Below are 17,232 nucleotides of genomic sequence, written 5' to 3' on the forward strand. Positions count from 1 at the left end.
CACAATCCTTTACACGCCGATACTTCAGTGTGAAAAGTGGAACAATATTACATCATAGGCCATTCCAGGCTTTTAATACACACCTGTTAATACATAAAGCCTACTTGTTGCAGTTTATACCTACATCCCTTCAGCTTCATCATGCAAAAAAGTTTTTCTCTCTGAAAACATTCCCATGTTTCTTCAAGAACAGGGAAAGGCCTAGAGAGCATGTGTTGCCTTGCTCAACTAAATGAATTCTCTGCTGCTCTCATGGCTTCCGAACCACAACTCAAAGCTGAGCATGACCACAGCAACCACACGCTGATTTGAGGTCATTCAATTATCCTTCACCATACAGTAACAGCTCTGTGCAACTTTAAGCCTGTCTGCGCAGAAACCTTGATAAGTAAGGTCTTAACTGAGATCTTTATATTGATTACTTCATTATAAAATCAACACTTCAGATTGGTTGAGAAGCTCAGTGGTTGAAACAGTAGCTCCGTGTATGACATCATTCACGAATTCACTGTCATTCGTCATATAAATGTATACTCAGAGCACAGAAATTTAACTTTTTCACCCAACAGCCACTCCCAAATCAGTTTTCCTCAGCCAAAATGATTATTCCTGTTCAACTTGTTAATGATATTGGCTGCCAAAATGGCTAGTAGACAAATGTAACAGCCACAGTCAATGTTCTCACCACTGAATGCTGTTCATGTACATTGGCTAAATTTGACTTGGATCTCTTCTCAGGACACAGAAAGCATTTGTCCTGTTCTTGGCTGCACTTGGAGACATAGACCAGGAGCAGCTTGCTATGACTAACTATGAACAGGAGTAATGAGGCATTACAATCACACCAGAAGCCTCGTGCTTCAGATGCCTCTAGCAGCCTTCATAAATCACAACATGAGCTAATCTAGAGTCTAGACTACTGGTCCAGACATAGTAATGGACTTCTCAACTTCACATAAAAATCTTACAGGTAGTGCTAAAAACTGAACTAACTATTGATAATGTCATACAGTGAGACCAATAATTAGATATCAAGGGAAAACCAACATTCTTTTCTATTTTGAAACATTCACAAAAAAAAGTCAGCTTTTTGAGGCTGTATAACATGCACCTGTAACACCACATGCTTTAAGAAATTATCCCCTCAGAAATAGCTGAGCGAGAAACAGGGGCTGCTAAAAATGCCACATAAAAGCTGGCGTGGGCCTGAATTATGGCCTGCAATGCGACGAACCACACTAAGCTGCTGCTGGTTTGTTGGTTAGTTGGTGGGCCCCGGCCTTGGCCTGTCTCCATATGTTGCTGCTGTCAGGTGGCCCTGCATAAGGAATATTATATGGTGTGAGCACAAGTGTGTGTGCATGTGTGCTCATGTGTCTGAGTGAGAGTGAGGTTAGGTTTGGGGGAGATCGATGCAGGTGGCACTTCCAACATCCCCTTCCTCCTCCCGCTCCATTTTTTGGTTATTTTTTTTGCAGGCACAGATTGTATCTTGAATAACAGGTTTAACGGCCACGCCGACTGAGATATTTTGCCTTTCATTGGGGATTTCTACAACCTGATGCTTCTCAGCTGCACTTTAATTCCTTGGGAGCAAAAAGATTTTGACTTTTTGCTTACCAAACAGCAGCTCGGATAATTCACATCAGAATCAATCAGAAATACAGTCTAGATGTTGTTAATGTGGTAAATGACTATTGTAGCTAGAAACGGCTGATTTTTAATGGAATATCTCCATAGGGGTACAGAGGAACATTTCCAGCAACCATCACTCCTGTGTTCTAATGCTACATTGTGTTAGCTAATGGTGTTGAAAGGCTCATTGATGATTAGAAAACCCTTGTGTTAGCACATGAATAAAAGTGTGAGCTTTCATGGAAAACATAAAATTGCCTGGGTGACCTCAAACTTTTAAATGCTAATGCAGGTTGTTCTCAAAACATGAGAAGTAGGTGGTTTGTTTTATTTCACAATAGCAGAAACTAAAAGTTCCCCTCCGCTCAAAAATGTGTTCTTCAATATCTGATGTTTACGCTACAGAAAGACGCAGTTTGTGACACGAGAAAACTGTTTTCAAATTTATCTCTTGAAGATGGATAGTCTCTCTGAGCTCCAACTGGAAACTTCCACAAGTGTAATGTGGAACCCAGTAGCCTGAATGGTAAATGTGCTGAGAATGATCCTTCAGTGATGTAGGAGAAAAGTTGTGAAACCTAAATAGTGACCTAATTTTCATACTCATAGCTTCTTGATTTGACTGCAGTGAGGAATGAGTCAAGCTGTACTTGGGCCTTTTTACATGTTTTTGTTCTTCAGGTTCTGTACTTCCGCACATCGACCCTTGTATTGTCGACAAAAACAGCATAGTAGTATACTTAGCACCGAGGCCTAGTAAAAACCTCTATCCAGTCAGCTGGTTCATTCTCAGCAACTTGTTTTTTTTCAGTTTTATTAAATATTTGGAAATAGTTCAAATGTATCTTTTAAGCAATGATTTCAACTTGACTTTTCCTCTAGCACTGCTTTGTCTTGTTTTAATCCAAAGGACCTACAGACATTTTTGTGTGCAAATTGGAAATAGAAAGGAGGAAAAAACAAAAATGACATGGCCTAATAAGTTTACTGTTGACCAATGTTCTTACATTATACTGTAGCTCCAACACTGCAGCATGACTTTCAAAATTAGAAAAAGACCTGTTTAGCATGTCGTTCTACAGGTGGTCAGAGTGTGCGTGATGCTATTTTTAAAGCAACATTATCTCAGTGTCTAAACTGGCAACTACTGTAAGAATCCACCTCCACCCCCCACCAAACCTAAGATTTAGTGACAGTGATAAAGTGGACCTTAGCTTAATGTTTACCCAGAAGATAGCACCCACTTGCAGTTACATATTAGCCATAGTTTGGCCAAAACACAATATCACGGGTTGGCTCGAGGATCAACCTTGTTAACACTAGGACAACCACTGGACACATTTCAGTTTCCTGTGCAGCTTCCAAGCTCTAAAGTTAATTCACAGAGACACAACAAGAGTTGAATTACAACATCTGAGGTAATTTTAACTAGTCCCAAGAGGTTAAAACATTACAACCATGGTTTCCACAAAGACAGAATTTCCAAACTTTTCCATGACTTTTCAAGGACTTATAACATAGTTTTTATGACCATTTAAAACTGGTGCCACATACCTTTGGCAAATGGATTGAAATGACCAAAAAACTCAGAGCCAACATACAATATCTTGAAATTCAACATGCAAGTCCATCTGTTTCCTAATATATCAAATAAATTGATAATATCTGACAAAGCTCTGCCTCTTTTCTGTTATTTTATGTGTACTGTAATTCATGGTTCATCGACTCATCAAATAACACCACATATCCAGATTGTCTCAATATCTCTCTAACAAGAAAACATACGAAGTAAGGTGTGGCACCAAGCATGTTGAGGCAGGCAAATTTTGTAGTTCCACTCGCAATCTTGGTGTCTAGGAACATCGTCCAAAATTGGGCAGCAACATCACCTCATGAACTGCGGAAGAAGTCTGAATTCACCACCTTCGGTGCTCCAAGTATTTCTGTCCTTCAAGTCATTGATGCCAATGTAAATTTAAAGGGTGTGCTTCATAGCTGTAGCATGCCATGGTACTATGGTCAGAAGCAGACCACGGTCCATTTGCTGACTTTGCTGTTTAAAAGTTTAAAAATGTCCAGATTAATCATCCATCTCAAAACAATGTTCTCGGCATAGACGTGTATCAATTCCTTAACAAGACTTATGAAAACAGCTTCCCTCATATTGCTAATATTAAAGCACATTCAGCACAAACAAAATCTATATCTATTAAAAAGGCACTTTCCCAGCATGTCATAGATTCAAACTGGCTAGGTATCCATTTCAGCTTGGCATCATGGAGGGAGAGATGACTGCCAGGAGAGTTACAACTAGATCAAACACTAATGCCTCATATCCACATAGCTCACTGACTACTGTAGTAGTGATTTTGCACGTTAAAAAATTTTAATTTTGCTGTTGGTTTCAAAGAGACTGCACTATCTGACAGGAAGTTGGGGGGAAAATTGGGTCTCCAGACTATCAAGATGTTTAAATATGTTGACAGTTAAAACATGTAAATGTGTAGTTTAAAAAAATGGAATGTAACCTACAGATTACATTCATAGTAGTTCATACATCTTTTAACCAAATATTACACAGAACTGTCTCTACACTTGACAGGCCAACCTCTTCTTATTTCCAGTCATGCCTTATTATTGATCCAGTTTTTGTCCCAGTAATACTTCAGGCACATAGTCAATAAAAACGGCATCTAAAAACTAATGAAATTCGCCTATTTCCCACAACTGTGGAGAAGTTTCCATCCATCTGTAAAGAAATGTTTTTGCTTGTACTGAACATCACCAAAACTAAGAAAAGTTGTGTGTAAACAAGATGCAACACATAAGGCTTGAGGAGTGGAGTGAAGAAGAAAAAAGATCGGCAAAGTGCAAAAAACGTAACTCAAGGTGATGATAATGTGTTTCACTGAAAGCGTCCTAGTAAGTGTTATTCCATCCAAAGATGGACAGATTAAATGTGAACAAATTGAAGGCAACAGCCAGAGAGAACCAATCAAAAATCATAAAAACAATGCATTGGTAACTGGAAAATACTCTCTGAAAACTGGTACAAACAAAAAAAATAAAGATAGAATGAGAGCATCCAACAGGGAAAAGTGCCATCCCTCCCACCCTACAGCACTAGCTCACTCCCTAGAGCCAGCCTGTTCAGAGGAAACACTAAATGTTATGACTTTCCAAATTTTTCAATGATTTTACTTAACTTCATGATTTTTCCAAGATTAGAAAATGAGCTTTTAAAGTTCCATGGCCTTTCCAAGTTTTTCCAAGACTGTATGAACTAAGTACAATGGGGGTGGTAGTGTCAATATGAGAGCATGTTAGGGAATCCTGGTAGAGAAGGTTGCACTAGCCACCTTAAACTACTCCAACCTGGATGTTTTTTTGCATAATTTCACCCAAGAGATTTAGCTTGTATCTTGGTGGGTAATCTTTATATTTCTTAAAAAAACACACACACACACAATACAGGAAACTATGGGGTCACAGTCTGCAACTGCTGTAGAGCAATCACACTTTCTTAAAATGTAATTTTACCTAAAACAGAGGAGACAAAGACATGAACTAACTGAACACACCCAAAGGTAACCAAATGCCCAATAAAATCCAAGGCAGACAGGGAGAAGATGTCAGGGCAGTGTACTTTCCCCAGTGAAAGCCCCTTGCTACCCACTGTGAGCAGCAGGAGCCTTTGTGGTGAGACTGAAGGAAACATGAGCTATGTACTCATGGGCCAGCTCATCAGCAGAGGTGCTGGGTCTTCACAGATGCCCAGTGTTTGTCAAATCCCCCATGATTACCTGGCAGCAATGCACGCATATGCATGAGCAGCCTGCCCATTGACACGTATGTGTGTGCATGTGTGAGTCTAAGTGTCTCACTGTCTCTATGTCTCTCTACTAGGTCTAGTGCTTCCCACTTTCTTTCATATTTCGTTAAAACTTCAAAAGCTGGTACGGCTCTACTCGGTGTCTGCTCAAAGAACAGAACATCTTGGGAAAGGATGTTGTTAGAGTTACATCAGCAATGTGGAGAAGTCCCAAAACAAACATCAATACAGTCAAATTAAATACTACCACCTGGTGGAGTCCATCTTTTGGCTGCTCCAGTGACACAGTGTGTCAGTGCTGGGTTCAGCATATCTCATTATAAAAGGAAGCTTTTGACTGTAAGTCTATCATGCAAACTTCTATCACCTGCAATCGGTAATACATTTGTGTTGTTAATGAAATGAAGTGAGTTGTAAATGGAAATCCTATAGTCTAAACACACTGAGAATAAATGTCAACTGGAATTAAGATCCAATTCTATTTTTACATCCAGATCCATACACAAATATAACTCATATACTGTAACTGTGGCAGCTATAGGAAACACATTATTTTGTTACCATTCGTTTATTATGAATGCTAGCTGTCAAACATCCTCCTTCATATCTTTCTTCTATTTCTTCTAACCACTGACTGTACTTTGTCAAACCTGCTCATCATCATTCTTTCAGGAGCTAACTGTCAGGTTGTGTTTATTAGATTTTGACTAGCAACACACAGGTCAGGAGGCAGGCTGTCTTTCCTCTTGCAAAGACAGAAAGGGTCAAATATGAGTCACTTCAAGTCTGAAATGACAGAACTCATAAAACTGCACAATAAACCCCAGCCAATTATTAGCTACAGGAAAGAGATTGACAGCGAAACAAATAGACAACTGTTAGAAAATGCAAGAAGTGCTTTTAACCTGTACAAGTGTCGGAAATGTCAGGCTAAATTTAAACTGAGAATGAGAAAAATGAGATGAAGTGGAAGTAATCCTTTCCAGGGCAGTACAATTATCTGGGGTATTACGTGTTCACCTATTTTGAGGTATGATCGCAATACCGTCATGTAGTCCAACATCTATTCAAATCACAACAAGATAAGACCTCCTGGTGCATACTGTGACTGGACACGTACATTCTGTTCTCCTTCAAAGCTATACTTACAACATAGAATAACAGAGCACTTTCTTAACATGGTATTGAGACTCTATAAGAGGCTGTCAGTGTTATTTCTAAGGATTGGTTCAGGCTGAAAGAAAAGCCACAGGAGGGCATTGATCTGGAAGGCTTTCGGGACATGAGAAACATCTAGTGATTGTCAGAAAGAAAAATAACATCCGTCTGACATCTGAATCCACTATTTGAGGCAGGCAGTGTAGCAAGGCAGGGGGTGAGATGGGGAGCGGGCGAAGATCAAACAAACAACTCACAGTCTCTTATTAGGAGCAGAGAGCACAGGGAATCAGGTTCTGTCTAAAGAAATGCTCACACATCACTGTGAGTGAAAGCCTTGTGGTTCCCTTTGTGGCCAGCTAACCACTGTACAGTAGATACAATGTTTGCCTGGAGAAGGAGTCAGGATAAGTCAAAACCATCTGCAACTCTTTGACATGTTTAAATTTAAACTAATGGGGGGAAATCGATTCCCAAGCTAGTGCTTTTGCACAGGTTTCTTGCCTTAACAGGCACTTTGACTGCAAGGTGTGAGAGAGAGGGCACTCTGTGTGTGTGTGTGTGTGTGTGTGTGTGTGTGTGTGTGTGTGTGTGTGTGTGTGTGTGTGTGTGTGTGTGTGTGTGTGTGTGCGTGCATGCGTGTACTGTATGTGTAATGCCAGGCCCATGCATTATACTTTATGAAGTGGACTGCAGCCTCTTGCAGTCAGTGCATCAGAGGGTATTTAAAATGATGGATGAGCCCCTTCTTCAGTCGTCACTTGGGAAAACAGAATAACAGTCATCAACACAACCACCTGCAACATTTTCTCCAGTTTGTAACAGAAGGAGAGGAAAAAGACAGCGCTGTCTGAAGACATGAAAAAACATATTGCTATATCCCTGTTTAGCTTTTTTTTAACCAGACGGGGATGACTCATTGAAGATGTCTCATAGAGGGGTGGGGAGACTTTAGAAGTTGAAGAGGGGACAAAGAGGGAATGGACAGGAATAACGTCTAAAGTTTGGAAGTGGACCAGTTGGATTAATGGAGATTGTATGTGGTTAGACCACTAGAGATAAACAATAAATGTTGAAGCTATAAAAAGCTTTTAAAGCACCAAATAATGGGAAAAAAAAATATGTGATACACAAAGGGAGAGGAACAGTACAAAAAGGCACCCCGTTAGGAGACAGTGGGTGAAGCGAGAGAGGAAGAGAGGGAAGAGAAATAGGGTAAAGGCAGAGAAGAATAGACTACAGGGTAAAAGATGGGCAAAAAGAAAGAGAGGATGGTGGAGAATTGTGTAAAAGGTGAGTTTTGTGGGACTGTAAGGAGAAGGGACAAGAAAAAAGCTTGAAGGAAAGCAATGTTAAAGAATAACTGGTCTTACAGTAGGTTGACAGTGGATCTGTGTGCAGTGTTTACCATAATGAGGTTTGGCTTTCTGTTGATCATTGGGAAACATAGTCGTTCCTTGCACGTTTGTTATGTACATACATGTATATTTTATTTAATGGGCCTTGTTGAGGTCAGTAGTTAAAGCCTTATGAAGACTCAATGAGTAGCTTATGTCTATCATCTGCCTTCTGAACACCGAAACAAGTTTCTGGCATGCTTGGCTGATGGAGCAACAGGAAGGATGGTGTTGACCGAAAATAGGTACTTTGTTGTCTGTTACCACTACCTGTAGGCAACACAGCTAACTGGTTTGACAATTTACATCTGCAACACAAAAGTCTAAATGATGATGGACCCAAGACCCAAAGCAAAAAAAACTACTTCAGATGCTTTGCCAGTGTTACACAATATGAGAAAGGTCCCAAATGGCAGAGAGAAATCCCTGGTGCCAGAACTTCTCACGTAAAGAAAGACATGGTACCAATTAACACACTGCTAAAGAGGGTTTTAAAAATATTATCTCACCACTTGACAAGCTGTATGTAACACTAAATTATGCCAATTTTTCTTAGGTTGCCAACCCAGCACTGTAAGAAAAATGCAAGGTACAAGTTAAAACAGCACTGTCACCAGTGGAATGTAATGTAGCTACAACGGACTTGTGATCCAGCTGAACAACAGACTGCTACAAAAGTCTCATCATCCACTTTATTAATGAAGACTTCCAACTGAAAAGAAACTGTTTGCAAATGGCCTTTTTCCCCAGACGATCATCCAAGTCAGAACATAGCAATGGGGCTGAGAGAATCATTGGCTACTTAGGGCCGAGATGAGAAACATAAAGTGTATATAACAACAGACAATGCAGCGAACATGGTGAAGGCTGCAGCCATGAACACCGGTTTGTGCTTTGGCCACAGACTTCATCCTACAGTTGTTCAGTTATACCAACACTATATTTACTGAGCTGCTTTTTTCATAACATAATAAATATTGCAGAGAAACAAATGCCAACTTTTTTCTAATACTGTGCAACCCTAATTAACCCAATCACCGTGTCTTGAGTAATAATCTGGAAAACCCTGTAAATACACACACAGGAGGTACACATCTTACCCTTTCCAAAATCTGAAAAACAAAAAGCTATTCATGTATGTTTGCCTCCCTGACCTTGGCCTGTATTTAGGCTAAACTGATTGTGATTGCTATCAATAATGATATCCACAGGAGCTGCAAGAACGTCATCAATACATGTCTGTGTAATCAAACAGAATGTGCAATATATGCAACATAAAATTCATAAGTGTGAAAGTAATGTGTGGCAGACATCGGACTTAACTTCACTGGGTGTCACCTTAATCAGTCACTTTAAATATGGGCAAATTAGCCTTCAGCCATCAAACAGCAGTCAAAAAGATGAGTACATTCCATTAACAGTTTCTACTCTGAATAATGTGTTGACCATAATCAACTTGTGCTGCAAATAATCACCATAATCAAGTCAACCTGCATAAAACCTCACCTGGATGATACTGTACTAACTCTTTAGACCCTTTTCTGAACAGCATACTTGTGATTAATGTATAGTAAGAAAATTTATGGAACCTACTTAGGTTCAAGTTTTATGGCGTTCTTACCTGAACCAAATACTCCAAGACCGTTTACTTTGGAGGATCAGGGTAATGCATTTTGTTGTGTCTGTGCCCTCACTTATGAATGAGATACATATTTTGAACAGTCTTCATGTAAACCCAGCTTTTGGTGATTTGCCAACTCAAATTTTCATCATAGTAAAAGTCCTACAAACTCACCAGACTGAAGACATCTGAATAAGCTTTCCGTAGAGTGCAGTGCTGAAAGAAGGAATGATGGGGATGAGAGGCAGAAAACTGCCTGAGTTATCCCGGCATGTCAAGCCTGCCTGGAACCCAAACACCTGCATATAAAGACATGAAGAAAGAATGAGAGAGGAATAGAGAGTCTTGAAGATTCCCATATTTTAAAAAAAAAAAATCAAACTACGCAACTGCACTCATTGGTCTCTCATCTTAATCGCCATTAAACTCATTTGACCTCATTTGTCTTCAACCAACCTCTCACAGCTAAAATTTGCACTTTTAGCTTTTCTACAGAAAAAAGAAATGCAAAATGGTCTTAAAATATCTGGAATCACTGAGGAAAAATGCATGCTATAAGTACATTGGACAACTGCAAACAGCTGCAATAATACTGCAAGGCATGACATGACTAGTGCAGTGTGAGTTCATGAAGATACATAACACAGAGTCTTCAACACTCTTTGGTCAAATAGTTTGAGTAATTTGCGTAATTCAGGAGCACAGATATGTATACTACCACATATGTACAGACTTAACTGAGTGCACATACATACACACACTAACAAGAAAGCACAGAAAAAACAATGACAAAAAACACTGATTATCCCTGTTGATGACGAAAAGAGTGACATGTCTCAATCAAAAATTGTCATTATCAAAGCTAGCACACATAATGTACAGCAATCTCAGTGTTTACATACTGTTAATAGCACACATGGTGGTAAAGTCGTGTTTAATACTGGAGGTACAGGATGATTGCTGGGCCCAGCTGTCCAGCAGGCAGCTGCTGTATATGCACAGAGCTGGACTCCTGCAAGTGAAGGTGTACTAAACCACTTTGCTGTGCAGATGGCCCAGAGCAGACAGACAAAACCTTGCATAAAACTACAATGATAATTCATTTATAATAAGACAACTGGCCTGAGGATGTAATATTACACACTGGAGTAATATATCAATTTGAATTGTATGATTGCTAGATACAGATGTAGACATAAAAAAAAATCCCACTATGAAATACAAGCGCACACACCACACACTGATTCACAACAGCTTCCTATGGGAGACTAGATTTCTATTCTCCATTCAGGAGTTTTCCATTCAGAAGCAACTAGTTATTTAAAAAGCCCAAGTTTTCAGTTTACCTCTGTGGCCTTCTTCTAGAGCTCTTGTCTACAATCGTGGAAAAGTGAGACAATGGCTAACCACTATCCTCAAGACAGATACCTAAGCTCTGACAGCCAACGTCAATAAAACACAGATTAAGATAAGCCTGAGTTTATACCCTTTTCAAATCACTTCCTGAACTGGGTGAATTGCGGCCAAAATGACCTCCACCCTGTCATGATCCCACTGCCAAAATCCAGAGGTAGAATTAGAACCTTGGCAGATACAGATGCCGATTGGCTGATTGGTCACAATGATCCTTGGCCACTGACCAGTTGGCTGTTAACCCTGGAGTGACCCTGTGATAAGGACTACCAGCATGATGTCCAGTAAACATCCTGCCTTAAAAACACACTCAGGCCATAGCAGGCCAAACTGGACCACCACAAATCACTCCAGATCTGTTGTCCAGGCTTCCTAAAGTTCATTAGCTGGATTTGCTAAAGCCGCCAAAGTTCTATATGTACTCAATGGGACACCTGGGAAGTAACTTATAAACACACAGGTTACAACCTCTTTATTTGTGTTCCATTTATAGGTAAAATTGCAACTCGAAGTGCGAGACAAATGTACTTCAGTAGTAGCCATCCATCATGGCTTAAGTTTTACTTGTACTTAAATGAATAATTGATAGTGAGTAGGTAATCAAGACACATTCAGATGCTTTTTAAAAATGCATATTTCTAACTGTCATTGCTTTGTCAAAAACACATACTAATATTAAAGGGATATTAAATAATACAATTATGAATGGAGTTCCTAATCACCTATGGTACATCTTTTCAAAATATGAAAGTTAAACAAGTCCTTTAACAACAAACAGTCTGAGGAGTTTGTATAAACAGGTTTTCTGTCAATGAGTAAGAAGGTTCAAAGCTGTCAACTGATTGCTGCCACATGAAGTTTAGGGATCTCCATCATTTTTTTTTTTAGAACACAAACTTTACTTACTTACTGAGACCTTTTCATATTAGCCAATCTGATAAAGGCAAGCGTGACAAGGAATCTTGCCCAGTGGTTTAAAACTTGTTCCCAGAAGAACCAAAAGATTTAATTGTAATTTGATGTTTCTGGCAACTCTAACAGTTGCACAATACAAGCCTGTAGCATCCCATCAGTTTGGTAGATGAAAACCTTGAAGAAGAGCAGAGATGGACTGGTGCTCATCACGAAGCTCAGTGTTGAAATTTTTATGACCAGTTAAAAAGGGGTCATCAAGGTTTTTAAAAGGTCACTGGGGTCATTTCAGAGTGAAGTTAAGAGTGTGGCAATGCTGCAGACCTATTGCGGTGTCATAGTGCACTAAAACCATCCTGTACAAATTAGCAGATGTATATTTTGTGCCAAAATGAAAAATGATACACAATGTTTAAAATTATGAAATAAACAAAATGAAGACAGAAACAAAACAGTGCCAACTAAAAATAGCAAACCAGAAAAAAAAAGGCACTGAAACAAAATTAGTTTTCTGTATGATTAGTGTATGGCTATGTACTCACTTTACAAGACATTTTGCACTGAATATGATCAAATACCTGATGTAGTTTCTGTATTTCAAAGGACTACTTAAATAAAAAAAACAAATCAACAACCATGAACCAAACAAATCGGTTCATCTTTTGACTTATTAACACAGAAGGAAACAGTAAATCAAATCACCAGTAATCAATTGTGTGTCATTTGCCACGTGCTCCTTTTCTTTATATGTCTACAAAAAGGTGGTTAGGGTTTTTGTAAGTGGGAATGGGAGGCGTTCTTGGTCTGAAGCAGTACCACACAATAATATATTGTGTTGCTCACCTTAAGGTAGAGGTGTGCATAGCAGTGATGTAGCAAGTTGTCAGAGGGCTGGTTGAGGCTGCTGACAGTAGTGACCAGCTCTGGAGCATACATGGGTACTGAATGCTCAACATTCACCCTCTCCACCTGGAACTGCACAGACGGTAGCGGATGCACCGGCTGAAACACTGGCACAGAGACTGGTCCAGGTGCAGCCTGGAGGATTGAAAAAATAAAAAGGTGGAAAGTATTACTACAAATTTTACTCTTGTTGTAGTCTAAGCCAAAATGTCCATATCAGTCTCCTTTGTATGAGAAGTGAGATCACCAGTAAAGATACGCCTATTAGCATTTCTTTAACATAAAATGTTTAATTACAAATGATGATGTTAGCTTAACATTTTTTAAAAATTAATGTAAATTAATTTCAGAGCATTTTTGGCGTGCCCTCCTTTTGCCTTAATGACAGCAGCACTTTAGATACATGGATTTCACAAGTGTGTGCAAAACCTGACAACCTATTTTATTCTAGCATCATCTTAACACTCTTCACAGTTGGTAGTGGTGAGGCCAAATGACTGCAGAAGAAAGTCCATGACCTTCAGCACTCCTTGCACGGCTAAAGACTGCGAACAAAATGATCACATGTGCGACCTATTTTTGAGAGTGTGAGTTAACATTTCAAGTGGTCGCATTGTGCGAGGGCATGATGATCATTAAACTGTACTGGTGTCGCTCTAACCGGCACAGGCAGCTACTGTGTTAACCATAGTGGTGGAAAATAGTACTTTTATAACTTCAGTGTACTGCAGTATTTATGCTTAAAATGTGGTCTTCTCGTGAAATGCAAGTACGTGCTGTTTTATCCGCTCAGAAAAGACCGCATGTAGAAAAAAAAACAACTCAGTTTCTGATATTAGAACGCCCTAGTTTAATTCTTTTCAAAATAGTTTGTGGTCACACACCTGTCTGAGCACCGCAGCTACCAAGCAGCAGCTACCAAGCAGCAGCTACCACAGCCTGCAATGTGGGGTGTGTAGGGAACATTGGTAAATTGTAGTGTCTACCGACACTAAAATGTTCAGCAAGTGATGTGTTTTGCCTGTGACAAGGTGGGAGGTGCAGCCAAATGAGAAGGTTGGTTGAACCGGTGTTACCAGTGAAAAAGTTGGTTTGGAGCTCTGCCTTAGATCTCTACACTGGCTTCCTGTCTGCCAGAGTATAGATTTTAAAATCCTGCTCATGGTTTATAAAGCACTAAATGGTTTAGGCCTAAAATACATAGCTGATCTGCTGTTAATTTATGAACCATCTCAACCTCTGAGGTCATCAGGTACTGGTCTGCTTTCAGCCCCTAGAGTTAGAACTACACATGGTGAAGTAGCGTTTACTTATTATGCTGCACATATCTGGAACAAACTCAGTGAAAGCTGTAGGTCTGCTCCAACTCTCACTTCTTTTAAATCAAAGCTCAAGACTTTTCTGTTTACCATGGCTTTCCGATTCTAGCTTATTTTAACTTGTTTTAAACACAAATTGTAATTTTATTTTATAATATATTTCTATTTTTCCTTTTCTTTTCCATTTTTTATTACACACGCCATTTTAATTGTGCTCTTTTATATGCTTATCTGAATGGTTCCAATGCTTTTAATGTTTTAATGTAAAGCACATTAAGCTGCCCTTGTGGATGAAATGTGCTATACAAATAAAGCTGCCTTGCATTGCCTTGCCTTGCCTTGGGTCGGAATTCCCTGGTCTTCAATTAGTACTGCTAAGCATTGGAATATATTTGGGCTCATCATCCTGCTGCAGTATGAATCCTTCTCCATACAGATGCAATACAAAAGGTGTAGTACGTCTCTGCAGAATGACGAGCTACTTTTTCTTGGTCAGGGCAGAGTCGATTCATTGGAGGGGTCCAACTTCCGAGCAGACGAACAGCCCCAGACATTCCACCACCATGTTTCACAGTTTGATACACAGCGGGATCATTCTCTCTCCTACTGGTCTTCTTACATACACCCTCCCATTACTGTCTCAAACCTCCAACTTGGATTCATTAGATAATAGGATTTTTTCCCAGTCATCCACTGTGAAATGCCGGTATGTCTTAGTCCATCCCAAGAGTATGACTTTGTTTCTCTTATCCCTGATTTGGACACTACTCACTCTCTGAGACCACTACTAGACAGCCTGCTTTAGTCAGAACTTTATGTTGATTGGATACCTACATTCTATGGATCAATTGAACAATACAATTACTAACCTGCTTGGTTTGATTTCTAACTGAGAAATAGAGCAGAGTAACTCATAACTTCTTGTTTTTTTTACAGGTTTCTAAAGCCTCAAATTTTCTGAATATTTCCTGGTTTTTGTGAAAATATGACATACATAAGTTTTCAATGTGTTTCTACACTTCTAGATTCTGTAGCTCTGTGGTGATTTTCTGTGAAATGTATGTAGATCTTATTTTTTTAAATAAATGAGAACTGTCAAAATCTAAATATTTAGTAATACTGAGATATTAGTGCGATATATAAACATTTTTAGCAATCAATTCAGAGCTACCTAGCAAACTGCTGCCTATAGCCTGAATAGGCAGCAAATAGTTTTCTACTGACAATAGTTTTTGCATCTACTGAACAGTGGGGATGCATTGCATTTACAGACTGAGTCTGATCAGCTTGTTTGCTTATTAATGTCTTGCTTGACTTGTATTAAACACTGTCTCACTTTAATTTAATGCAAGTTAACCAGAATGCACCAACAAGGCCAATGGACCTACAAGAATGCAGATAGAAGGATGTTAGCTGGAGCAATGTACATCTGCAGGTACTACCTTACGTCCCATGATGACAGGCATTAGTGTGTGAAGGAGGTTGAACTCTGCCATGGAGACAGTGACTGAGACTTGGAGCAGAGTGAGACAAGTGAGTCTGGTTGGGATGAATTCTTCCAAGCGTGATATCTCTTCTGCAGTAGCAGGACCATTGCTCTCCTCAATCACTTCTACAAAGAGAGTAAGACAACAAAAAGAAATGTGGTTGATATGAAATAAATACTGCAGGGAGGCAGGAAATGCATAGAATTAAGCATAAAATTTAACATTTTTACACTAACAACTGGTTTTACTTTGCCTTAATCGAGTGAATCTAACCATGAGTTTGCAAACCTGTGGTGTATTACTTGAAATAAAGAGAGGCAGTGGGTAAATACCAAACACATTTGGATTTAAGAACTAAAGTTGTTTTACAGAGAGAGAGAGAGGTTAGCTATAAAGCACACCAATTTCCTTAAGTGGGTGCTGCTTCTCCATGCCTACAGCATTAAAACAATGAGAAGGTCTCTTCCAACAAAAACCACCACCTCATACACTACATAGACATGCACTATAAAAGTACTGGCATCTCCAAACACTGTTCATTATAGTGGCTGTTTCCCAGTAGCTTTGTTTTTGAATGATTTCATAAAACCACTCACTTAATCAATAACCAGAAATAATAAAGTGAACCAAGTCAACATTAAAAAGAGGCTTGTAAGGTCAGCACTCACTGAAGTAAAGAGTGACCAGAACACTGAACCACGAAACCGTGTCCAGGGCCCAAGGCAAACCAAAATCTGAACCCTTCGTTACAGCTTTGGCTCTGGTCCCAGGACATGGGCTTGTTTCAGTTCTGTAAAGGTTCTGTTGGGCTTGACTCCCAACTACAAGGTGGGCTCAGAACCTGATCTCAAAGCTGCTTTGCTCTTTGGCCTACTTCCAAAATCTGCATCAGGTTCTTCTGGCACCACTACGTCCAATCTGATCGTAAGCCAGCACTAAGGTCAAAATCCAGAGAAAACATTTAATTTATAACAAACATGCAGACTCACATGGTACACAGGGACCTGATCACAAACACTAAAACACTTTCTATTTAAACCATGCAGAGAAGATGAAAACAGAGAAAAATAAGTGTGCATGCCAATATTACTAACTAGTAATATGTTACGGTCTAAACACACCCTGGAACTTGCAATTCCTGTTTTTAGTCAATATAAAAAAACTAAATGCAGGAACCTCCTTCTCTCAATAAGTCAACATCTTAACAGAACAGCCAACTAAAGGGCATCAGCCAATTTGGCTTCCACTGACAGTTAGCTTGGAGAGGAAAGTAATCCTTTCTTAGTTCTTGGCAAAGAGTGCATGAAGAAGAGCACAGAAGAAATCACAAGATGAGCAGAAATGTAGTGATGTCCTTGACCTCTTGACCTCTATTTCTCTTTCAGCAAGCACACAAAACTTGACCGACTGAAGCAAAACAGATGTCACCAAAATCATCCGCAGACAGTCCCAAAATTAGGCACGAGTAAGCTCATTGGTTCTTAACACTCCAGAGTATAAATGCAAAGTACACCAGTGACAATAACAATGCTAGAGAGATCTTTCTCCAATTAAC

At 39.4% G+C, this 17,232-nt stretch overlaps 1 protein-coding gene across 5 annotated transcripts in view; it reads right to left on the bottom strand.

The window, feature by feature from the left end:
* LOC111569393 (intermembrane lipid transfer protein VPS13B) overlaps positions 1-17,232 on the bottom strand; it is a 322,692-nt gene that overhangs the window by 254,714 nt on the left and 50,746 nt on the right. For all 5 annotated transcript variants that reach the window (XM_023271473.3, XM_023271472.3, XM_023271475.3 and 2 more), the window contains exons 14-16: positions 15,633-15,802; positions 12,812-13,006; positions 9,818-9,942 (exon numbers count right to left, since the gene is read on the bottom strand). In XM_023271473.3, the coding sequence (XP_023127241.2) occupies positions 9,818-9,942; positions 12,812-13,006; positions 15,633-15,802 (490 nt within the window). The remainder of the gene's footprint in view (positions 1-9,817; positions 9,943-12,811; positions 13,007-15,632; positions 15,803-17,232) is intronic.

This window comes from Amphiprion ocellaris, chromosome 9 (assembly GCF_022539595.1).
Source record: "Amphiprion ocellaris isolate individual 3 ecotype Okinawa chromosome 9, ASM2253959v1, whole genome shotgun sequence".
NCBI classification, from domain to species: Eukaryota; Metazoa; Chordata; class Actinopteri; family Pomacentridae; genus Amphiprion; species Amphiprion ocellaris.